At 49.3% G+C, this 23,781-nt stretch overlaps 1 protein-coding gene across 1 annotated transcript; it reads right to left on the bottom strand.

The window, feature by feature from the left end:
* Nucleotides 1-1,658: 1,658 nt before the first annotated feature.
* Nucleotides 1,659-17,155, bottom strand: IVD (isovaleryl-CoA dehydrogenase). The gene is made up of 12 exons (XM_004421413.3): nt 16,986-17,155; nt 15,217-15,306; nt 14,932-14,983; nt 12,378-12,547; nt 11,828-11,921; nt 11,486-11,622; nt 10,180-10,276; nt 8,828-8,921; nt 8,251-8,332; nt 7,584-7,688; nt 7,412-7,484; nt 1,659-6,722 (listed from the first exon to the last, which is right to left on the bottom strand). Exons 1-12 carry the CDS (start codon nt 17,136-17,138, stop codon nt 6,589-6,591), a joined length of 1,281 nt encoding a protein of 426 aa, XP_004421470.1. The 5' UTR covers nt 17,139-17,155; the 3' UTR covers nt 1,659-6,588.
* Between the last annotated feature and the right edge of the window lie 6,626 nt (nt 17,156-23,781).

The raw sequence follows: 23,781 nt of genomic DNA, 5'->3' as shown, positions 1-23,781 counted from the left end.
GCTTCCCATCCCCTCTCCTCTCAGCCTTGTAGGACTGCAGGGTGTCCTCTGCCCAGGGGCACCTGGGACGTGGGGGTGGGAGAGAGGAGGTGAGAGGGGCTGGCAGTGGCTGGTCTGAATATCTGGGTGGTGACTCTTTAGCCTGAACTGTTGCCAGCTCTGGGCATTGGAAGCAGTCTCGGCACTGGGGAGCAGATCCCCACATTCCCAGGCCACCTCAGTGTAAAACTCACATACCTTCAGCCTTAATTAGCAACCTTACAATGGCCACGACCCCACCCTTCCACTCTGGGCCAACAGCGGGAGTCTGGAAAGAAAGGAAGCACTGGACAGGCTGCAGGCCAATTATGAAGGACAAGTCTCACCTCCTTAGCCTTTTCTCATTTCGGATTCCTCCTCCCCCTATTTTAAATCTTAATTCATCTTATAATAAATTAAATTAAACAATTTTGCTTCAACAAGCAAAGAGACCTACTGCATACCCAGCCTGGCAGCATCGGATAAGGCTCAGGTCCAGACTAAGACACTTTGCTACCCCATTCCCATAAATAGAACAAGCATTTGGGGTGGGGCCCCAGGTTGTCCTGAAAACACCCGGCTTTGTAGAGGCCTCTTGGGAGCCCAGGCGGATGTGTCAGGGACTCAAGGCAGGCCAGGCAGGCAGCCCCCAGTGCTGGGCTTATCTCCCGCGGACAGCTGTGAGCTCACACTCCTTGCCTCCACTCCTGCAGCCTGTCTCACAGCCTGTCTCTTGGTGTGTGCAGCGTGTGTGTGTCAATGTGTGTGTGCACCTGCGTTTGCCCCTGGATGGGCACAAGGGCACAGGTGTACTTGGACGGAGCTGTCTATCTCTGTGGTTCTGGGCATAGCTCTAGTCTTCTTTCTTCCCTCCCTTTACTGTTGGCAAGGGCAGCCCTTTGTAGTTCCTCCACTGATCCACTGTCATCTGAGGAGGGAAGACATTGCCTGTGCTGAGCTATCCCTGGGCCCAGAACATCCTTCTCTCTTCAAGAAAACTCCCACTTACCCGTCCAGCCCTTCTCTCTCTCCCATGTCTGCAAGGGCAAAGCTGTGTCTGGCTGCCTGGCAGAGTAAGTGGAAATATAATTGTCCCTCTCTGAGGCTGGTCTGTGCTAACTCAGTGCTGTCTCTCAGCCCCTGGACCCGTGCATGGCTCTCAGCTTGTCTCTAAAGGTTTGTTGACCATGTAGGTTATGGGCCTGGGCAGGGAAGCATGATGCACACTTTAGCCATCTGACTTCTCCCTCTTGCTGAAAATAAGCTCATGGAGTTGGCCCTGGGGCTGGCATGCCACCTCTGCCCCTGGTCAGCTCTGGTGGCATCATTCTAAAATATATAGGCACATAACTACTTGGGAAAACAGTTTGGAATTACCTAGTAAAGTTGATCAAGTGTATACCTGATGACACAGAAATGCCATTCCTGGGAATGTAACTGGAGAAACTGTAGTTCCTATAAACCAGAAGACACATGCTGAATGTTTTAGAGTAGCCCCAAACTGGTAACAACCCAAATGTCCAACACTAGAATGGATAATTAAATTGTAATATTTTCACACAATGGAATACTATACAAGAAAAAAATTGACCAAATTACAGCTCTACTCATTAACATGAATGAATCTTTAAAAACAATGATGAGCCAAAGAAGGAAGACATAGAAGAATGTATTTAGTATGACTCCAATTGTAGAAAGTTAAAAAACAAACAATCTAAACAATATTGCTTAGGGATACACACAGAGGCAGGAAACCATAAAGAAAAGTGAGGAGAGGACTGTCATGAAATTCAGGATGGTGGGTCCTCTGGGGAGACTGTGTCAGGGATGGGCACACAGGCTTCTAAGATCCTTGGAATGTTCTCTTCGTGTGCTGGGTGCACAGGAATCTGTTTTATTATTGTCTTTACACTGCATATATGCATGTTACACGCTCTTCCGTATATACCATACATTTTACACAAGAAAAAAAAAGGATGATGTGTGCCCCGATTCTGCCCCCTTACTCCATCCAATCCCCATTCTTGTCCTCAGCTGGCAGAGGAGGGGTCAGGGTCCCTCATCACAGTTCCTTACTATTTCTGAGTGGGTCAGAGGAATCCGGGGGTGAGGGCCTCCCCTCTGCAGCTGGGCCCTGGCTCCTCCAGGGTGAGAAGGCCTGGAAAGAGCTGGGCCAGGCCAGGCCGGCTGGCTCTGCTGTTTCTGCCAACTCTGGGGATTAGGCCAGGGATTGGCCCACCTGTTGTTTCACTCATTCAGCATGAACATAGCCACGGAACACTTACTATGAGCACTGGGTGCTGCTGGGAGGGTTCAATTAAGTGAGAAATGGTCTTCAACCTCAGAGATCTTACAGTATACTCAGAGGTAATCGCATACACAAATAACTATGGTACCAGCAAAATGTGAGCTAAGGGTCACATGACTACCCTTCTCTTTCAATAAACATTTGTGGAGCACCTATTACGTGCCAGGAACCAGGCTGGATGGTGAGCACATGATGGCAGCTAAATCACAATCCTGGCCCTTTAGTCCTTAGCCTAATGCAGGGGAAACAGACACACGAGAAAATTACAAGAGCGGGGCAAGCCCACTGATGAGCTACGCGGAGGGAGAAGCAGGACGGGGCCCCACTCAGGATGGGTGAGATGGGGACGGGCTAGAGAAGGGAGGTCTTCCTGAAGCCTTTAGGGATGAGGAAGCAAGAGCAAGGCGAAGGGCTAGAAGGACATCCTCCACAGAGGGACCAGCTGGGGCAAAGGCACAGGGGTAAGAAACAGCGCCGCTTGTGAAGACTATTTACCACGGAGTACAAGTGCTCAGCTGGGATGGGGAGAGAAGCAGCCAAGGGGAAGGTGGAGGCCTTCCTTGGTTTTGCCTTGCAAAACCTTAGATCTTATAGGTGTTGGGAGCCACTGAAGGATTTAGGGGGAGCTTGATAGTTCACTATGGCTTACTATAGAAGAAGGGTTGAGGGGCATGGATTGGAGGAAGGCAGGCAAGTTGTCAGGTTGTTGTGGATCCAAGAAATATTTAGACGAGCTAGCTCTGTCTGAGAATGGGTGGGTGCTGTGTGTAGGAGAGGCCAGCTTCATGAACAGCTCCCTGTTCATGAAGAGAGACCAGGTCCAGCACACAGGGAGGGGAGAGCTCCCACAGGAACTAGTGTGGCTCTGGGCTCTGGGTACTGAGGAGCACTAAGTGTGGGCAGAGGCAGGGGACAGCCAGGAATGTGGTTGGGACTCTGCACCATCTGATCTCAGGGTTCCCAAATGCAGGCCTGTGGGCAGGACTGGCCTTAGGAAGTGAGGAAAATGTGGGCATGTAATGAGCTTCTTATAAATCAAATGTATGCACTTGAAAGAACTATCTCTAGAAGTGCCTGCAATTCAATCAGTGAGTACGCATATCACTTTGAGGCATGAAGCGAATTACCAAGAGAAGTCTCCTAAAGCTTCAAAAGTGGTTTCATCCTGGGAGGGGTGGGGAGGATGGGGAGGCTTTTTTTTCAAATAAGCCTTTTAAACTATATTTTAAAACCCATGAACATAAAACATATACAAAATATTAAAAATAAAAAAACACTGGCCTTTGTTCTGAGTTTGCACCCTTCTCACTTTTTTTAATTGCCAAAAGTGGCCTTTCTTGTATGACATGATACAAGATAGAGGACAGCTGGCTTTTCTTTTCTTTAATGTCCTCATTTGGCAAAACAAAACGTCGTTGAGCCTTCTGCATCCTGAAAGCCTACAATGGAAGCCGCCAGATCCGAGAACCGGGCAAACACCCGAGAGCGGCGGGCTTTGCGCGCCTGCGACCCCGCGGCCGGCCGGCAGGGGTCAGGCGAGCTCCACGCAGGGCCCGAGGAGCCGCGCCCGAGCCCGAGCCGGAGCCTGCGAGCCCGAGCAGCGCTCCGCGGCGCGCGGTACCTCGCGGAAGGGGGTCAGAGAGGACCCTGGCCTTGACCTAGGCTAGGGGTCGCGACTAACGGCCCCCTGGGTCGTGGGTCCCGCTCCGCCGGGCGGGGCGTGGGCTGGGAGCCTGCCCCCAAATCAAGACAAGGTGCCCGGCCCCTGCCCCCATGCCGCGTTGACACCAGCTCTGGCTCCACCCGGCTTCCGGGCGTGGCTGGTTCACCGGCCGTTTGTTCGGATACGCTTGGTCAGCTCACCTTAGCGGTCTTCTGGAAGGAGGCCCTGCGCAATGTAGTCTCTTGCACGCAGTTGTTGCTAAGATCAAGGAACTAATATGTCAAAACCAGACTTGAGAGGGCTATATAGGTAAGAGATTGTCATTATTAGATTACATGCGTTTAGAATTAGGACTCAGGCCTCTGGGGAAGTATCCTCTAGGCCCCAGATCAGTTCTAAAAGGTTGCCTGTGCCTCAGAATTACCCCTGGAGATGTGATTAGGGGCCGTTCTCCGAACGTGCATTTTTTACAGGTTGCCAAATTCTGATAAAGGGTGTGCCCAGACCACACTTGGAGAACCATTCCCTTAGCTTCTGTTGCTATCCCACAGAGCAAGCAGTAGGAAAACAAAGAATGGGATGGTAGTCAAAGAGGGAGCCAGACGTAGTGTGACCTGCCTAAAATTGGAGTGGAATTAGAGGCAGCCCCAGGAAGGAGCAGTGCTGGTGGCTGGTGCCATAGCATTGCACAGTGCACATCGACAACCAAGAACCCACAAGAACCAAAGTGGAAGTGACCCCCTCTCCTGCTCTCCCATTCACGATTCAGACTACACTTTTTGGCTTTATTTTTAAACATTTCTCTTCTATTTCACATATAACATCAGGGAGACAATCACATTCTCCCCAAGTTGGTGGCAGGGCTCTGTAACCAGACTGACTGGATGAAACATTCCATTTGGTCACATTCTGAACGTCTCCAGGCTGGTTGGTCCACCCACACTTTAAACCCAGCAAGACCACCATTTCAGCCACATTTAGCTCCAACACAGCAGGGGGCGGGGTGGGGAAGTGAAGGGACAGTGCCACAAGCCCTGGGTCTTCCCCTCAGCATGGACCTGGGCTGGGTTGGTAAGGCATGCACTCCACCTATCTCAAGCATCAAACTGGGAACAGCACTTGGCTACAGGCCAGGACCAAAAGTTGGAACAGGAGCCACTGGGCTGAGAGCCAAGAAAGCCAGTTCTCTTTTAGGGAACTTGTATGGGGTAGAACCCAAACCTGTTCCGCTCTGATCATGCTCCGTCCAGGTGGCCGTGCAGTGAGGCCCCAGGCTGGCATTCTCAGAACCCCCATTTCTACTGATCTGGATTCTAGCTCCAGTTCTGACCTTGGGACAATCAGATGGTCTTATCTTTTAAAAAACATGGGGATGGTTTCCAGAAATTTATGAGCTTCCTTCTAGCTCCAAGACTCTTACCACTCTGGACTCCCTCCTTCCTTTAAAAATCACTGGGAGATCTGGGAAAGGGAGGCTGAGACTTCCTCTATCCTAGGGACTGATTCCATCCCCTTGTCCCCCATCACTGATGAGCAGGCTGGAGGGCAGGAGCAGGACCTGGACCAGCCACTCTCTAAGGACATGGGGCTGGAGCCAGATGGGAGGCAGTAGCAAGTAGACTGCTCTTCCCCAAAAACACCAGTTTAGAAGCAGATGGGTTTGCCTCATAATATGTTTAATACAAAATGGCAGCAGCCGCTGTGCAGCTGTAACAAAATCAGCCATAGGGTGTCTAGAGAAATGTATGCAGCCTTGGCTGGAGTTGAGCCAGCCAACCCAGGCCTGCTGCCTAGTCAGCCGTGGGCTGTCACATGGCCAGGACTAGATGGTGGCAGTGACAGAGCAGTGCCAAAGGGCTCAGAGGTGCTGCCACGGAGGCCAGTGTTGAGCCGATCTTTCTCAAGCACGCTGACCTCTACCCCACTGTGGACTCTGGGCGGCACAGGTGTTCTGAGATGCCTGTTCCCAGAGCTCCACCCCAACATGGTGGGATTTCAGCCCTAAAGAATGAAGCCCTGGAAAGATGGAGAGGCTGCTGCAGAGTGGGTGCCTGCTCATGAGCTGCTGGGAGCTGCTGCCTTTAGAAATTGGAAGAAATAGAGGCTAGGTTTGGGGTTTTTTTTTTTTCCCAGAAAGAAAAGAGGCTACCAAGTTCGAATAAATGGAGAGGGGCAATGCTTCTGATGTACTGGAGCAGAGGAGTCCCTGCCAGAGATCACCCAAGAAAAAGGGGTGGCCACCTGCCTGCCCCAAGGTGCCCACCCTGGGAGGTGGGGGCGTCAGCCTTGGAAGTTAGAGAGCAAGGACACAGAGTCACTAATGCCCTCCCACTAAGCCCCAGAAAAGCCAGTATGCTTCCTGCTGAGTCCATATTAAGCCACTGAATGCTTTTCCTGAGCTGGCTGGCTGGCCTGGCTCTGAGGCCCACGGGACTTGGCAGCCATTGTGGAGAACTCAACCTCATGCAGAGGCCAGGGCACTGACGCAAGAAGGGCAGCTGAACAGCCAGGACTGCCTTGGGCCAGGGGAGAGCTGTCACGTCTCTATTTCCAAAGAAAGGCCTCTAGGTGCTGGGAAAGTGGGTGACAGGTCTTGGGGCTACTGGAAATCTGCGTTGAAGGCTCTGCCAATGACCAGCCGCCTCACCTCACTGGTCCCAGCCCCAATCTCATACAGCTTGGCATCTCGCAGAAAGCGGCCCATGGGAAAGTCGTTGATGTAGCCGTTGCCACCTGCAGCCAGGGTTTGGGCAGAGGGAAAACAACAGGAACAGTGATGGGCAAAGCAAGGAAAGCAAACAGAAGGCCAAGTAGATAGAAACTGGCGGGGGGGCGCGGGGGGCTAGTCAAAGAGAAGCAGCAGCAGGTGGGAGGGGGAGGGTGTGAGGAATACCTGGCTGGGGGTAGGGTGGGCAAGGGGCTGGAAGGCCACCCAGAGTGCTGAGGATACCAGGCCAAATTGGAGAAAACCACCAGCAGACATGGAGAAGGGGGGACAAGAAAATACTGCAGAGCACTTACTGGGTGTCAGGCCCAGTGGTTAAGTCATTGCACAAGTCACAAAGCCGGTCAGTGGTAGAGCCAGGATTCAAACTTAGTCTGTGTTCTTAACTACTGTGCAGCCTTGAAATGAAGCTGTCCCCCCTCTGAGGTATCTCTCTTTCCTCGTTTCCCAGTGTCTACAGGACCAGGCGGGGAGGCTGAGAGGGGGGCACTGCTGACAGAAGTAGCAACTTGTGGCCTCTAGCCATTTTCTCATTTGCTATTCCATGTCCTCCTGGGGCAGAGGGAGCCTAACGTGCCAGCTCAGCGGCAGCCAGCTGAAGCCCAGGGTAAGGAGTGAAGAGGAAACCTCTTTCTGGAGGCAGCCGCGGGCTGCGGAAGCAAGGGCAGCCTGGGTGTGGGCAGTGGGGGCTGCTCACCGAAACACTGAATGCCGTCCAGGGCGACCTGTGTGGCGCACTCGGCTGAGTAAAGAATCACAGCCGCGCAGTCCTGCGGGAGGAGGCTTCGGGTCAGCCGGGGCCACGCAGAGAGCCAGTCCCAGCCTCTGGCCCGCTGCCCCGCCCTCTCTCCTGGGGGGCTGGCCCTTACCTTGGAGGTGCAGTGGCCCTCATCACAGGCCTTGGCAACATTGTAGACGTACTGCCGACACGCCATGAGGCGCGTGTACATGTCCGCCATCTTCCCCTGCATCAGCTGGGCACAAAGGGAGGTCACAGGTCAACACGCTGGAGCCACGTTCCCCTCAGACATTCTCCCTAGTTACCAAAAGCAGGTCAGCAGTAGCACCCTGACCGCCAGGAATGGGGACGCCAGGGCACAGAGAGGAGAAAGGACTTGCCTATGATGACAGAAGTGGCAGTGTGTCTGGAGTTAATGCCAGAGAGCTGCCATTGCACCATGGACACTGCCCCTTAAACAGCTCTCATTAACGTCCTGCAGTGACTTCAGCCCAGAAAGTGTGACTAGAAAGGCCGCTCCCTTTCCCCAGCCCTCCCCACAGCCCGTACGTTTCACCCTCCACCCTCACAATGCCTCGTTCACTCATCTCAAACTGGAAGTGAGGTGACATGTGATGAACTTCCCGACAACTTCCAAAGCCAGGGAGCATGCTGAAGAAGCCTGCATTCCAAGCGTTCAGACTCATCTTGCTGGTGGAGGGTAGTAAATGCCCCACAGCATATGCCCTGTTTACTCATTTGTTAAACAAACTTGAACCCAATCAAGGAGGACATTTCAACAAAAGTGGTCCACCCACCTGGAAGTGGCCGATCTTCTGGCCAAAGGCTTCCCTCATGTGCAGGTAGGGAATGGTGTGGTCAAGGACGGCCTGCATGAGCCTGCCGGAGAGGAGAAAGCCACTGGGGAGGTGCCTCACTGTCTCCCTACTGTCAGGTGGGGTGGCAAAATGCCAGCATGAAAAGGCCTGGGGGACAGCTCAGCGAGACAAGGAGCTGGAGTCCCAAGGAGGAGTAAAGGAGCATGACTCTTGTCGCCCCTGCTCAGTCACTGCACTGACTGCCCAGGACTTGTGCCCCTTCCTCCACGACCAGACAGAGCGGCAGGACCCCTGCGTAGAAGGGCCTTAGAGCCTGGGCCATCCTGTTTCACCTCCTGAGTAACTAAGCAGTATTGCTTCTCAAGCCTTCTGCCAGTCACCTAATGACATTTCTCTTCAGTGTGAAGAAATTATGTGTGGGAGAAGGTTCATTTTATTTCAGGAGAGAAGGTTCACTGGCCAGGAGGCAGCTCCCACTGACCCCCAAGGGGAAGGCTGCAGTGGCCCCACCTGCCAAGGAGGCCAAAAGCCCAGCTCCCCCCTGAGTCACACTCACCCGAGGGGCCCACCAGCCAGCACCAGCCGCTCCAGGTCCAGCCCACTCATCAGCACATAGACGCCCTTACTGGGATGGCCCAGGATGTTGGTAGCTGCCAGGAAGAGTGCCCGTCAGAGGGAAGAGGGCTGTCCACAGCCTCCTCACTTTTAGCAAAGCTACTAGGTTTGGTACTGTGGCTCTCACACAAGGCACTGAAATATGTCAGCTGACCTTCATATTCCGGGTGAGACAAAAGGAAGGAGTTTACCACTTCCAGTCAGAAGTAGAGCTTGCTAGAAGAACCCCCCAGCCCCCTGCACACACACCATCCACAAGACCAGAAACAAAGGCTTGATACTTAGATCTTCCCCTTCCCTTCCTGTTTGACTGCCTTGGATGGGAAAGAAGAAAAGCTAATTTGGTCTAGAAGTCATCCAATTCTTCCCTGTGCCCATAAAGGAACCAGAGAATTACTCTTTCCCCCAGTCTGAGTCCGCTCTGGTCCAATATCACTACCCGCCCCTGCCCTGGGTGGTCCATTGAAGAGTCTTTGTCCAGGAGGTGGGCCATTCAGTGTTAGTGACAGAAACTGCGGAGCACCTCTCCACCCAGGAAGCCAGGACACTGGATGGCCTTGGGAGAGGAGAGCAGGAAACTGAGTACAAAGAGTTGACACCACTGACCTGCCTGTAATGATGGCGGAGTTTTTTCCTGATGACAAAGAAGGATCTGCACTGACACCCTCCCTAGATGCTCCTTGTAATCAAGGCACACTTTTCTTGGGTGGCAAATCACGGAGGAGAGGAATGCTCTAAGGCTGAGGTGCAGAGCAAACCTAGTTGATGATCAAATCTATGCCCTCGGTCTCATTAGCACACGGCGGTGCGCTGGCTCTCCATGATGTGTCACATTTTCAATTCTACTTCAGGGGAGAAAACACTCCAACTGAATTGCCTTCCCTTTACTAAGTCTAGCTTCATCAGTTTATTCCATGGTTTTTTAGCATCATTAATGAATACTTCACTCAGGCTGTACAGGGAAATGTACAAATGAGGAAGTCTGAAGGACATTAGTGGGTGAGGGCGGATCTTACCTTTCTCCTCCAGATCCTGGAATATTAGCTCCAGGCACAGTGTATTATCCACACAGGAAACACCACCCTCATCGCAGCCACAGTCAGGCATACAGCTGCAGGGCTCTGCCCAGCAGCCTGAGTCCCACATGTACGGGCCAGCGGGCAAGTGGCAGGCCCACTGTCTAGCCACATGTCACTGGTAAGCTAACAATGGTGAGCCCCTCTAACCCAGAGATGGGCTTTCTCAGCTTGTGAAGGGGTCAGGACAGGGGCTCGCCCATCCTTAGAGACTCACCAGGAACCTTGCAGTCTTCAAAGATCAGCTCACAGGTGTTAGAGCCTCTCATCCCCAGCTTGTCCAGCTTCTTGGAGGTGCTGAAGCCAGGCATATCCTTTACAGGAACAAAAGGTGGTTCTGATTACAGACCAGCCCCCAAGGGGCTCTACAGAAAGGAAGGTCCCTGGGAAATGCCCATTTTCTTAACAAGTCCCTATACTTGCGCGGCACACCGGCGCCCTACTCCCAGGGGCCCCGCTCTGTATGCAACTGCTCCACTCCCGGAAGCGCCAGCCCTAATAGCCCACCCTGACCCCAGCCTCCTCTGCTGCAAGCTTGCGTCCTCTGCACTTCTCACCCGAGCAGTTCTTTCTCAATGAAACCCCGATTCCTGGGGCCCTACTGACTCTTCCTGGCTTTGTTTCCTTTCTTCGGGGAAAATCACTTCCAAGACATCCTCACCTGCACACTCAGTTCCTTTGCTCCCTTGTTCCTCTGCCATCTGTACCTAATTGAGTCCCACCTGGGGTCAATTCCACCACCTTCGTGCTTTGACCTGACTCGTCAGATGCAGCATGCGTTGGCTGGTGCCCAGCAAAGCAATAACGCATGTTGCTCCCCTCTCCTCCAAGCTGATGAGTGGCGTTACACAACCTTGAGATTTCCAACCTCAGCCAGGCCCTTCGGGCTACTCACTTTTCTCACCCTCCAATGCTAATCAGCTACTCTCCCCCTCTCCCTCTGGAGGGTATTGCAAACCTTTATGACACTCATTCATAAAACTCTCCACCAGCTCCCGAACTCCCGTGGTCCCTGGCCCCCTCCTCACCGTCATGAGGCAGGTGGTTCCTCTACCATCACCTGTAACCCAGCCTTACCTCTTCTCCCTCAGCTCACCATTGTGTTTTGCTTACTTGCACACATCTCAATTTCTCCCTCTTATTTTCCTTCCTCTTTACCAAAAAATTTGCTCAGTTCTCTCCCATTCTTAGAAACAGACTCAGACTCCCAACTTCTCATTCTAACTCCTGCTCTCTCCCTCCTGCTTTTAGTGTCAAGATTTGGAAGGTGCAGTCTTCCTTCAGTCTCCACTTGCATTCCTACTCACACCTCAGTCTGCCGCAGCTGCTCTCACCACAACCACCAGTGACGTCCTGATTGTCAAATCCAGTTGCCTCCTTTCAGTCCTCACCTGCCTGGACCTCTTAGTGTGGCCTGGTTCCACAGTCCTCAGACTTGACCCATCATCCCTGGCCTCCACTTTTTGGCCACCCTCCTTCCAGTCTGCTCTTCTGCCTTCCTCTGTGCACTTTGCTCCACTCACCTTCTCCACAATGAAGGCCGTGATGCCCCGAGAAGCTGGCACAGCGGCCAGATCCGTCTTGGCATAGACAATAAGGATGTCAGCATCGGGGCCATTGGTGATCCAGAACTTGTTGCCATTCAGGATGTAGTGATCTCCTAAGAACAGGAGGTTGGCTATTTGCTGAAGCCGTGTTGGCCTATCTCAGCCAGTCAGTCCATAGACCTGCTGCTGAGCAAGAAGCTTCTCAGCTGGGAAACAGTTCTGGAAACCCAGCTGAGGCCACCCCCGATTATTGCTCCCTCACCCTGAGAAGGTCTGTTCCTCTGTCCATTTCAGCTCTCAAGTCAAGAGGAGCCTCACCTTTTTTTTCTGCTTTTAGCTTCATGGAGACAACATCAGAGCCAGCATTGGATTCACTCATGGCCAGGGCTCCGATGTACTCACCGCTGATCAGCTGCAAGGAAAACCCCGAAGGGCCTGGTTATGACCTCAGAAGTGCCCTACAGGAGCTCCCTGATACTGCATCTTGCCTGTTCACATGACACCTCTTCAAACTGCTCTCTCAGACCAGGGTATTGGTAAAGTCCTGGAAGAGAAGCCCAATATCTACAAGACTGAAAACATCTCTTCCTTTGCCATTCTCTTTGCAAGGAAGCAAGCCCTAGTCTTCCGTTTCTTAAAGTACTCTGCAAATGTTGTCCATTTGCAACTCAGGAGTTCCGGCCCTATTTTTAACTTTTTTGACTGAAATATTTTAAAGCAAATCCCTGACTCCTTCCTAACCATATCTGGTTCAGGGCAGCATGCTATGGTAAGCAAGTCTGACCAGCCCTCGCCAACACGGGAGGGTGCCTCATGGTTGGTGGTTGCACCACGAGATTGGCGTGTGTTTTTCCATTCTCATCCTCACCTTGGGGAGGTACTTCTCCTTCTGGGCCTCATTTCCATTGCGCACAATTTGGTTGAGGCAGAGGTTGGAGTGGGTCCCGTAACTGAGTCCCACTGCTCCAGAAGCTCGGGATATCTCCTCCATCACCAGTACATGTTCCAGGTAGCCCAGGCCGGAGCCGCCATACTGAACTGGGAGTGGAGGTGGTGCAGGGGAGTGGAAAAGACAGCACGCATTAAATTAGGCCATTGACAGCTATCTTGTCTTTACTAGCAGCAGAGGAACACCCTTGGAGCACTTATTCCAAGTTCCCTTTAACAAGCCCAACAGACTGATGCCGTGGACTCTGCTTACAAGCTAACAGAACTGGTTTTGTCTGCTCCTTCAAGTCAGCTGAGATGTGGTTCAGAAAACAGTCATTGCAACTCCTGTTTTATCCCAGATAGACCTCTTGATGAAGACAAGAGAATCTGAACACCCACTATTCGGAAAGCTACAGAAATGCAGAGGCAGATGAATAACTGAAGAAAGAGGACCTGGAGTTTAACCGAGAAACCCAAAGAGGGAGGGAGGGTCAAAGCACTAAGAACAGATAAAGAGCAGAGGAAGTGTGTCCAAAAGGCCTGAGGAGCCATAAGAAAAGACAAAATCTTTTTGTCCCATTTGTAACAACATGGAAGGACTTTGAGGGTATTATATTAAGTGAAATAAGCCAGACAGAGAAAGACAAACACCACATGACTTCACTCGTATGTGGAAGATAAACATGTGTATAAAGAGAACAGATTAGTGGTTACCGGAGAGGAAGGGGGTTGGGTGAAAGAGGGTAAGGGGCACATATATATGTTGATGGATAAAAATTAGACTATTGGTGGTAAGCACGATGCAGTCTATACAGAAACTGATAAATACTAATGTACACCTGAAATTACACAATGTTATAAACCATTATGACCTCAATAAAATAACTGAAAAAAAAAATGCGTGAGGAAGGTGAGATTTTCATGGCATAGGTTTGGATCTAAAGAAGCAGGACTATCAAATCAACACAGTGTTTAACTGTGTTGGTTAAAGTTTAACCTTTAACTCACACAATGTTATATGTTAATTATATCTCAATTTAAAAAGTAAAAAAAAAAGCTGAACTAGTAACAGGAGACAGGAGAGCTCCATCCTGAGATAAAATCTAGTGGGCAGTGCAGCAGCGGGCAGAAGAGATGCTGGTAGGAAATCTCAGAACTTCTCATAAAAAAATGTGGCTTTTACTTAGCAGCAGATCCAAAATCAAAGCGGCTGGGTCACCTGGTACCGCCCCACTGTCCTGCTGTTTGGGTAAACCCTAGCAAGACCCTCTGCACACATTTACTCTGATCAAGAAATCAGGCTCATCCTAGGCTCTAGGGAAAGGTTGGCTCCACCCCTGCAACTCTGGGAAGGAATGCCCATAGGCCTGTGACATTGGAAACAGCCACCAGGACAACCATGGGGAAACCAGAACTCATATCTGGTTTTCTTTTCAAGGTTCCCCCTTGAAACGTTTTTCATCTGATTTCTGCCTCTTTCTTCCACGAAATGCCATCTGATTCAGAAGCATATTCTCTCTGGGGGCTCATAAACACCCAAGACACAGTGGAAGAAAGAGTCTTGTTTGGGAGTTCCCAGTGGCCTATCCCCCTACCATTTTACATTAAGAAGGTCTAAATTAATTTTTACGTGGTTTCATTTTATCATTACTCATGATGTAACTTTCTATGATCAGCTCAAATCCCAGGAACTGTCTCCAAGTGGTGAAGGGGAAGATGTGAGGAGAAGTATACTCTATTCCACCTCTGTGCCAATGCCCACCGAATACAAGCTGAAGCATGGTGGGCCGTCCAGGCTTTGGCTGGTGAAGACACAGACTCATCTCTTTACTGGGCACTGCAAGCCAGGCTGGGCCTCTCCTTCAGAGGCCAACACCCAAACCAGAGCCCACCAGCTCCCTGTCCTCCTCCTAGAAACAAGTAGTAAGACCCAGAGGGGACACTGAGCAGGCCGAGGGAGAGCCTATTAAACACATCTGCCTCACGTGGAGGGTCAGACAGGTATCCCTCTCCTCACTCCGCCATCTGCTCCCAAATGAGCTCCAGGGCCAAGCCATGGCAGAGGGCACAGGCAGTCCCCATAAGGACACACTTGTCCTGAGTAGTCCTGCCTAGATGCTACTGGTAGGGAAGAGCTTAGAGATTAGGGGAGACAGTAAGACGAGGTACAAAGACAGCTGCATGATGTGGAGAGTCTTCTAAACTCTCAAAATCACCTGGAGGAGCTTACTAAGCATGCAGAGTCTGGGTGATCATGATCCAAGAGAAACACATGGCCTAATCCCTTTGGCTTCTCGTGATCCCTGCCTAAAGAAACAGAAGAATGTACTCTTCTCTGGGCTGACAGTCAATGGGTGCTTTCTCATGTCCAGGAGGGAGGAAGTTCTGAGTCTCTTTGAGCACCAGCTTTCCCCTCCTTTCCTGCTTCTTTTGGGAATGGAGTTAAAGGGCATGCAAGAAAAGTTCTCTTTAGGGAAAGAAACTATACTCACCAGGGGCCGTGATGCCCAAGACTCCCAAGTTCCCCAGCTGCTTCCAAAACTCCTGCCAACAGAATGGGGTGAGTGCAGTGAGCTGTGAGAAGAAGGCAGCCAGTCACAGGAACCTGGCACATCTGGAGCAACGAGAGCCACATGCTTCACAGAAAGGAGCTGCATTCTCAGGGAGGTTTCATTTACCAGAAGACTGTGAGAGCCCTTCCAGGCAGCAGCAGCACAACTCCCAGCCCAGCTCCCAGACTGTCCCCCTGTCCCCCCAGTGTGGGCTTCATGACTCACGCGAAGGTTCTTGAACTCGTTGCTGTGATCAATCTCCTGGGCATGGGGGGCTAGGTGATCCTGAAGGAACTTAGCCACGGTCTGCCGGAGCTAGAGGGAGAAGTGGACAGATGCCGCTAAAACAGTACGTTGCTGCCACTAGGACAGCGTCTTCACTACTGAGTACACACTTGGAAACAGGCCACAAGGACCTCACCAAGCATCAGACTGAAACTTAGAGGCCCCACTAGTTTATGCTTCCTTAGAGATGATCCTCACCACTCTTTTTTTTTTCTATTTTTTTTTTGGTGAGGAGATCAGCCCTGTGCTAACATCTGCCAAACCTTTTTTTTTTCCCGCTGAGGAAGACTGGCCCTGGGCTAACATCGGTGCCCATCTTCCTCCACTTTATATGGCACACTGCCACAGCATGGCTTGGCAATTGGTGTGTCTGTGCGGGCCCGGGATCCAAACCGGCGAACCCCGGGGCCTCCGCAGCAGAGAGCGCGCACTTAACCGCCTGCACCACCCGGCCGGCCCCCTCACCACTCTTTCTTAAGGTCCTCAGGCTAAAGCTTGACGATTATTTTTTAAATGTCATTCCCTTACATAAAATCATTCCATGGCTTTCTATTGTACTTGGAAGACAAGCTCCTTACCCAGGCCTAGAAGGCCCTGCAGGAGCTGACCCCTGCTGACCCTTCCAGTCTTCCCCAGTACCTTTCTCGCCCCCACTCGCTGTGCTGTGGCCACGCCCCCTTCAGTTATGGCAAGCGTCAGGCTCTTTTTGCCCCAGACCCTTTGGCGGAACAGGATTACTCAAACTCCTGGCAGGAAACTTTGAGAACTAGGATTGAACCCTTTCTGATTGGGGCAATTCAAAGGTCTGTCTGCTGACTATAAACCCAAATGAGCTCTGGAGTTCCGGAAGCTCAGGCAGTTGCTTGGAGCCACAGGAGAATCCTGTTTCCGGGGAAAGGTTCCAGGAAGGCTCCGGTTCAGGTCCATTTGTAACATCTTTTAAGTTTTTGTTAACTTTGTGCTTTGACCCAGTGAGTCGAAGAATTAAAGCAGACTACACGGTGCATTTCAAAACCCTGGAGGTTATGTATTCGAAAAAGATTCCCTGGTGATGATTAACCAGCTTTTTTTTTTTTTTTGTGAGGAAGATCAGCCCTGAGCTAACATCTGTGCTAATCCTCCTCTTTTTGCTAAGGAAGACAGGCTCTGAGCTAACATCTATTGCCAATCCTCCTCCTTTTTTTCCCCCAAAGCCCCTCCTTTTTTTCCCCCAAAGCCCCAGTGGATAGTTGTATGTCATAGTTGCACATCCTTCTAGTTGCTGTACGTAGGACGCGGCCTCAGCATGGCCGGAGCAGCAGTGCGTCGGTGGGCGCCCAGGATCCGAACCCGGGCCGCCAGTAGCGGAGCGCTGCACTTAACCGCTAAGCCACTGGCCAGCCCAACCAGTTTTGAGTATCATGGCCGTAGTCAGCGCTCAGGTGTAAGCCAGCTTCAGACAGATTGAGGGCCATGTTGCCGTATGCGAGTGGCCCCTGCCAATCCTCCACCAAAACACCATCGGTCTCCCAGGCGCTCTCCTGTCTTGGATTCCTCCTCATCTAACTTTGGCAGCCGGGCCTTGCTGTCTCCGCAGAGCTGAGGCTGAGGCTGAGGCCCGCGCGCACACGTCACGGGTGCGGGGCAGCGGAGCGCCGAGCCGACCGCCGAGCAGCGCGATAGGCCGGGGCCAGGGGGCCTTGGGGCCGGGAGGGGGTCAGGCTCCCTACCTGCTTCTGCTCCTCGCTTAGCCCGTTGATCGCATCGTCCACGGGCAACAGCGAGTGGGCCCGCTGGGAAACGACGCCGGCGAGCGGCGGCAGCGGCGGCCGCAGCCTCCAGCTCACCACACGCCGCCGCAGGAGCCGAGCCGCAGTCGCCATCTCTGCCTTGCACCGGGAGCGGGAGCGGCAGTGGCGCAAAGTCGGCGAGGGGGTGCGTCTTCAGCAGCCTATCACCATCCGCTGACCCTGGAATGCCGCGCTGCCTTTGGCCACGACACGAGCCAATCAGCGGTGACCGCCCGTTGGCAGACACCCCCGCGGGATTGATGTGCGCGCCCGGGGGCGGGACTCGGAGGCGGCATTCCTAGGTTGGGTTTATTTTAAGTGGAAGAGGAAGAAAAGTGTCTTCCCTTTCTGAGTCGAAGATATATCATCTTCCCTTCCCTGAAATAGCAGTTGCAGAAGTCTATCTCTGTGGGAAAGCAAGTATTACCACAGCGAACGGAAAACTCCCCAAACGCTTAGGGTTTGGGAATAAACTGGTAAAGCAATCTGGGATAGCTAAGATTGGGAAATAGCGCTCGCTCTAGTGTGCACACTGATTACAACTCAGTAAAATTTGCTTTCTTATGTAACAGTGTTTGTTGATTTTGATTTGCGTTTTATGAGAGAGAGGTGGTTAAGGAGTTGCTGTTTTCCAAATTATTTAATGTACAGTAAGAACAGCAGTCGGGACTTTTTTTTTTTTTTTTTCTAACGGGGGTGGGGTAGAGAGACAGGAAAGGAAGAGGGGTGTGTGAGGGAAAAGAGAAGAGCTGTTGAAATTCAGCCCCTATCCCCTTCCCCTCTTCGCTATTTTCCTCCTCCTCTGTGGTGGGCCAATGACCTTGAACAGTTCATCTCAGGGAGTTCAGCCTGGAGTCCAGGAACCGAGCTTTGCAGTCCCGCTACCTAGCTGTGGGACTTTGGGCAAGCTTCTTGGATCTTTTCAGTCTCTACCTCGTCATCTATAAAGTGAAAACAGTACCACCCACCGCAAGGCTGTTAGAAAGACTAAGGGAGATTGCATTTTAACGACAATACTTTTTTGTTCTTTCTTAAGCACCTTATTAGTCCAAGGTCTCAAGCACAGCTAAGACAAAAGCCGGGTTCTGTAAGCTTCTCCAGACGGAAATGCTGTCTTCTTCACCTCACTACCTCTCATATCGTGGGTCTCCTTTAGGTGGAGAAGAGATTTCCCCTCTAAACCTCAGACAAGGTTTCTCCCTTTAGACCCCAAGCAGGGTCTTGGCTCCCACCTCCCCTGTTTTCAAGGGCCACAGCTCAGCCAGGAGTAGAATGTCTCTCCCCAAGACCCCAAAGTCACCACCCAGGAGAGCTCAACACAGTGACAGCCAAGAGGCCAAACTTCAAGGAGGGAGGGAATAGTGTCCTCAGCTACTTAAAGGCCAAAATGAAGACTGAAAAAGTCCCATGGATTTATCCACAGGCAAGTCATTGGTGACCATAGTGAGAACTGTTTTGGTGGAGTAATAAGAAGCCAGATTATCCATAGGTGAAAGAAGAAATCACAATGGAAATTAGAAAATATTTTGAACAGAAGGATAAATAATGGAAATATGACACAGCAAAACTTGTGGGATGCAGCTCTCTGGCCTTAGAGGGAAATTTATAATTGTCAATGCATATACAGGAAAAGAGAAAAATTGAAATGATCTACTCTTCCATTTTAAGAAACTAGAAAAACAACAGTAAGTTAAAACCTCAATTATAGATGGAAATGAATAATAAATATAAAAGTAGAAATTAGGAAATAGGCAGCAGATGTACAATAGAGAAAATCAACAAAATTGATACTAACAAGACTCATGAAGAAAAAAAGAGAAACTGCAAATTACTGGTATCAAAAATGAAAAAGAGGACAGCCTTCAGATCCTATGGATACGAAAAAGATAATAGGATATTTTGAGCAATTCATGCCAATACATTTGACCATGATGAAATGGACAAATCCATTTATATGAAGTTCAAGAAAAGACAATACTCATAGATAGTGATCTCCTGTCAGAATAGTGCTTGTCTCTGGAGGAGGGCAGTAATATATTGACCTGTACACTTAAGGTTTGTGTACTTTGTTAAGCCTCAAAATATTTTATTTAAAAAATTGTAGGGGCTGGGCCAGCCCCATGGCTTAGCGGTTAAGCGCGCACGCTCCGCTACTGGCGGCCCGGGTTCGGATCCCGGGCGCGCACCGACGCACTGCTTCTCCCGCCATGCTGAGGCCGCGTCCCACATACAGCAACTAGAAGGATGTGCAACTGTGACATACAACTATCTACTGGGGCTTTGGGGGGAAAAAAAAAAGGAGGAGGATTGGCAATAGATGTTAGCTCAGAGCCAGTCTTCCTCAGCAAAAAGAGGAGGATTAGCATGGATGTTAGCTCAGGGCTGAACTTCCTCACAAAGAAATAAATAATAAATAATAAAAAAAAATTGTAGGGGCTGGCCTGGTGGCATAGCAATTAAGTTTGCATACTCCACTTGGGCTGCCCGGGGTTCGCAGGTTTGGATCCCAGGCGCAGACTGACGCACTGCTTGTCAAGCCATGCTGTGGCAGTGTCCCATATAGAGTAGAAGACGGGCACAAATGTTAGCCCAGGGCCGATCTTCCTCAGCAAAAAGAGGATTGGCAACAGATGTTAGCTCAGGGCTAATCTTCCTCACAAAACATAAATAAAAAATTGCAGTAAACTATACATAAAATTTGCCATTTTAACCATATTTAAGTGTACAATTCAGTAGCATTAAGTATGTTCACAATATTGTGCAACCGTCACCACTACCCATTTCCAGAACTATTTCATTATGCACAACAGAAACTCTGTACTTGTTAAACAATAACTCTCCCTTCCCTCCTCCTCCTAGCCCCTGGCAGTCTCTACTCTATTTTCTGTCTCTATAAATTTGCCTACTCCGGGTAACTCATGATTGGTTTTATCTTTCAGCCAGACTGAAATGGGAAGAGGACAGTGAGTGGAAACACTAGTTGAGAAATTTGATTCTGAGTAGAAGACAGATGATAGCTGGAGGAGATGAGAGTGGGTGCTTTATTTTGTTTAGTTTTTAAAGATGGTTGTAATTTGAGCCTAAAAGTCAAAGTTGCGAGTTTCCAGTTGAGAGGGAAGTTGAATATCTGAGGCTTGCAAAGGCATGGTAAGATCAGGGTGCTAAGAAGAGATAGAAGAGAGCAAGGGTGAGCACTGTAGTGGAAGTGAAGGGCAAGATTATGAAGGGAATTATTTGCCAAGATAAATTTTGAACTTTATTAATAATCACCGTCAGGATTTGAGTACCTTTGCCAGGTACTGGGTTAGGTGCTGGACGTAATTTTCTCTTACGACGCGGCAAGACAGGTATTATCTCTATTTTACTGGTAAGAAATTAGACTGAGAGAAGTAATTTGCCAAAGACCAGTTTTTAGTGGGTTCCAGCCATCTGGCTGAGAATGGGCTGCAAGCTGAAGTTATAACATCCTAATTTTATAACCAATTCTTATTGATAAATAAATGAAAAGCAATAGGATATACGGGAGTGTGTGAGGAAGCCATTTGGTTTAAAACTAACTTGGCCTGACATTGTTTTTCCAAAACGGCCTGACGTGGCCTGTTGAGCATGCATTGTACATCTGCTTTAAATATTTACTATGTCCCAAAGACAAGAATGATGCCCCTAATGATAGGGATGTAAAGTCCCCCATATCGGCATTTCCTTTAGGCTAAGCATCTCTCCCTAAACTAAGGATTAATTACTGACCTGCTGTGCTCACCTTGTGACCACTCCCCTTTGTGACCACCAACCTGCTGACCACCGATCTGCTGTGCCAGCAATCTCATGACTCTTGTAAAAGGGACATTCCTATCATGTGTGATGTATGCTCTTTGTTCCAAGATGGTATATAACCACTCTGTATACCCCACTTTTTGGGTGCCCTTCCTTCCTTGGGGAAGGCAAGCCCAGGCTAGTCTTCAGATCTGGCTCAGAATAAACTCATCCCAATTTCGATTTATAGATTGATTATGGATTATTTTTATCGACATTATCCTGTCACCTTCATTCAAAACCTCTAGTATGTACTTTCCCTCCACACGCTTACGCCATCGATGAATTCCTGTAGTTTTCTTGTATTTCAAATCTTTCTTTACACCATCACTGTCACAGCCCTAACAATTTGATTTCTGTTTTTTTGATGTCCTTGACTCCATTCTCTTAATCCTGCCATCCATCTTTAACACCAATGCCAGATTCATTTTTCTAAAACATTCATTATGGAGACTGCCTGCTCAAAATGCGTCAGTGATTCCTTATTGCCTAGACTCTGGTTCCCAGAGTGTGAGCCAAGTCACCCTTGGGCAGCAAACTCACAGGCTGCCATGGGATATTTTAGACTTTGGGGGGAATCACAGTGACACCTGACATCTGTTAAACAATATGTGAACTACTAGCTCCAAGCAGATCAGTTTCAACATTAGATCATTCCTTTCAGTGTCAAACAGGGAAGGAAGGTGGCAGTGTCCAATTTGATTCCAAAGTTTGAGATGTTAAGCAGTGCCCAACATCCCACTAGTAAATAATTGTAGTTATTAAAAATGAAATAAAAGTATTTTTTTTAGATTTATCTGTATTATTTTTTCAAATATCTACTAAGTTGTTAGGACATAAGTACTTATTGTTTGGATCTAACTACTTAAAATTGAACTGAGGTATTTCTTTTGGTGTGTCTCAAAATATTACTGAGACACTAAGGGCATCACGAACTGAGAAAGTTTGGAAATCTGTGGTCTAGATGATAAAAATCCACACTTCTTAGCCTGGCATTCAAGGTTCTTCAAAACTTCTGGTAACAACCACACACCTTCCACCCCCATTACTCCCTGGCTCAAATCTTTCTCCAATACTTGCTTGTAGTTTGATCTTAGGCAAATCAAAACTTCTCTGAGCCTATTTCCCCAGCTGTAAAAAGGGGTAATAGTGCTTACCCTGTATGATTGTAATGAGGATTACACGAGAACATTCACAAGGAGAAACCAGTATAAACACTACGTGTGCCATATTATAAAGTGCCACATATTAAGTGTCAGACATAATTTCCTCTTATCTTGAACCCTCTGAACAAGCCTAACCAGTGTTCTTACTAATAATACTACCTCTTATTTTCTTCCTGGAGGTTCTAATGATCCATTCTGTGGGTTTGATTAATTTGCTAGAGTGGCTCACAGACTCAGAGAAGCACTTTATTTATTAGATCACCAGTTTATTATAAAAGGATGTAACTCAGGAACAGCCAGATGGAAGAGATGCATAGGGCAAGGTGTGGGGAAAGGGCGTGGAGCTTCCCTGCCCTCTCTCAGTACATCACACTCCCCAAAACTCCATGTGTTCACCAACCTGGAAGGTCCTCAACTTTTTAGCTAGCCTCTCCAAATGTTACTCTCCCTTCAATCCCCAGTCTCTCTCTTGCATCAAGCATTCCCCAACCAAACCAGCCCATAGTTAACTACTATAGTACACAACCCACTGTTTAGTAAGGTATTGCCTTTTGTTTTTCAACTTGTATGTCATCTGCACATTTTGTTCCACCAAATAGGCTGTTACCATCTTTGAGGTTAAGAATGTCATGCTACGTTAAAGCTTCCTATACCATCTAGGAAAGCGGAGGATGCAGATCACTATTTGCTGAGTCTATGTAATGTATGAATTTATTCAGGTTCCAGATCAGATTAAGCATCCAGAATACCTCCACATGTACAAAAGGCAGATGGAGCACCAGAGGTCAGAGGGAACAAGAGAAAAGGCAAGAGTGCACAAATGCTGGCTGGTAGTGCAAAGTAGAACCACGAGGCAAAAGCCTTGTGAGACCAGGCCATGAGTGAACAGGATCTCCAAATTGGGAAAGATGAGTATTGACCGGCATTGAGATAGTTCCATTCCTAGGACTTAACTAGGCAGGCAGGACAAGAAGTGAGGATCCCACAACTGAATTTTTTACCCTCTCCTTCCAAGAAGGAAGCAGAACTCTTTTTTTCTTTGGCCAGAAATGCCTATTACCAATTCATTTGGATAAACAATCTTTTAAACTATAAACATCCTGAAAATGGGTAGAAGAAAATATTCAGTCCTTCTCACTGATGAGAATTATTTAACTAGATTTTCTTTCCAAAATATCTGAGACATAACCAACTGTGTGAATGTTTGTGTGTGAAGACAAAGAATTTTAGCTCTGTAAGTTAGGGTAGGGGTGTTACTTGGCTTGACTGGGTGGTTCTGGGCAGCCTCAATAATGCTGAAAGGTGGGGGGGTTTGGTGAAGAAATTGGGAGACGGCCAAAGCCAAATCTGCCCAGTTTGACTAAGAAATGAAATATGGCTATGCCTTTGGTTAACTGGGGGAAGGCCTGCCATGGCCATCAGTTGACTAAGGATCCATGGGCCAGGGCCAGGATTGGCTGTGCAAAGCAAAAAGCAGGTATCTAACCATGCTTAGGAATATAGGGAGAACACAGGCAGCTAGTGACACAAACCTGGTGGACAGAGCCTGGCACCCACTGCTACAAATAGGGACCACCCTCAGAAGATTTGCTAATGCTCCTGGAAGATGGGGCAAGCCACAGAGTGCTTAATGAGTAGAAAAAAATATTCTGGGTTAAATCAGAGTCTTGAACTTGTTAACTAGATTAGTTCAGTAGTATTCAGTGGATATATTTAGGTTAAAAGGCTAATTTCATTTCTCAATGTTGCAGCCCGAA

Source organism: Ceratotherium simum, chromosome 3, assembly GCF_057802395.1.
Source record: "Ceratotherium simum simum isolate JZ-2026a chromosome 3, ASM5780239v1, whole genome shotgun sequence".
NCBI classification, from domain to species: domain Eukaryota; kingdom Metazoa; phylum Chordata; class Mammalia; order Perissodactyla; family Rhinocerotidae; genus Ceratotherium; species Ceratotherium simum.
The sequence above is the reverse complement of the archived record's forward strand: the minus strand, read 5'-3'. Positions and strand labels throughout refer to the sequence as shown.

What these genes read in the sequence shown, in the direction of transcription:
- IVD (XM_004421413.3), bottom strand. Translation starts at nt 17,138, where the DNA reads ATGGCGACTGCGGCTCGGCTCCTGCGGCGGCGTGTGGTGAGCTGGAGG. An exon ending in AGGAGAAGTACCTCCCCAAG is followed by an intron (nt 11,922 to 12,377) that starts GTGAGGATGAGA and finishes TTTTCCTTGCAG; the next exon opens with CTGATCAGCGGTGAGTACAT. An exon ending in AGGGCCACTGCACCTCCAAG is followed by an intron (nt 7,485 to 7,583) that starts GTAAGGGCCAGC and finishes CTCCTCCCGCAG; the next exon opens with GACTGCGCGGCTGTGATTCT.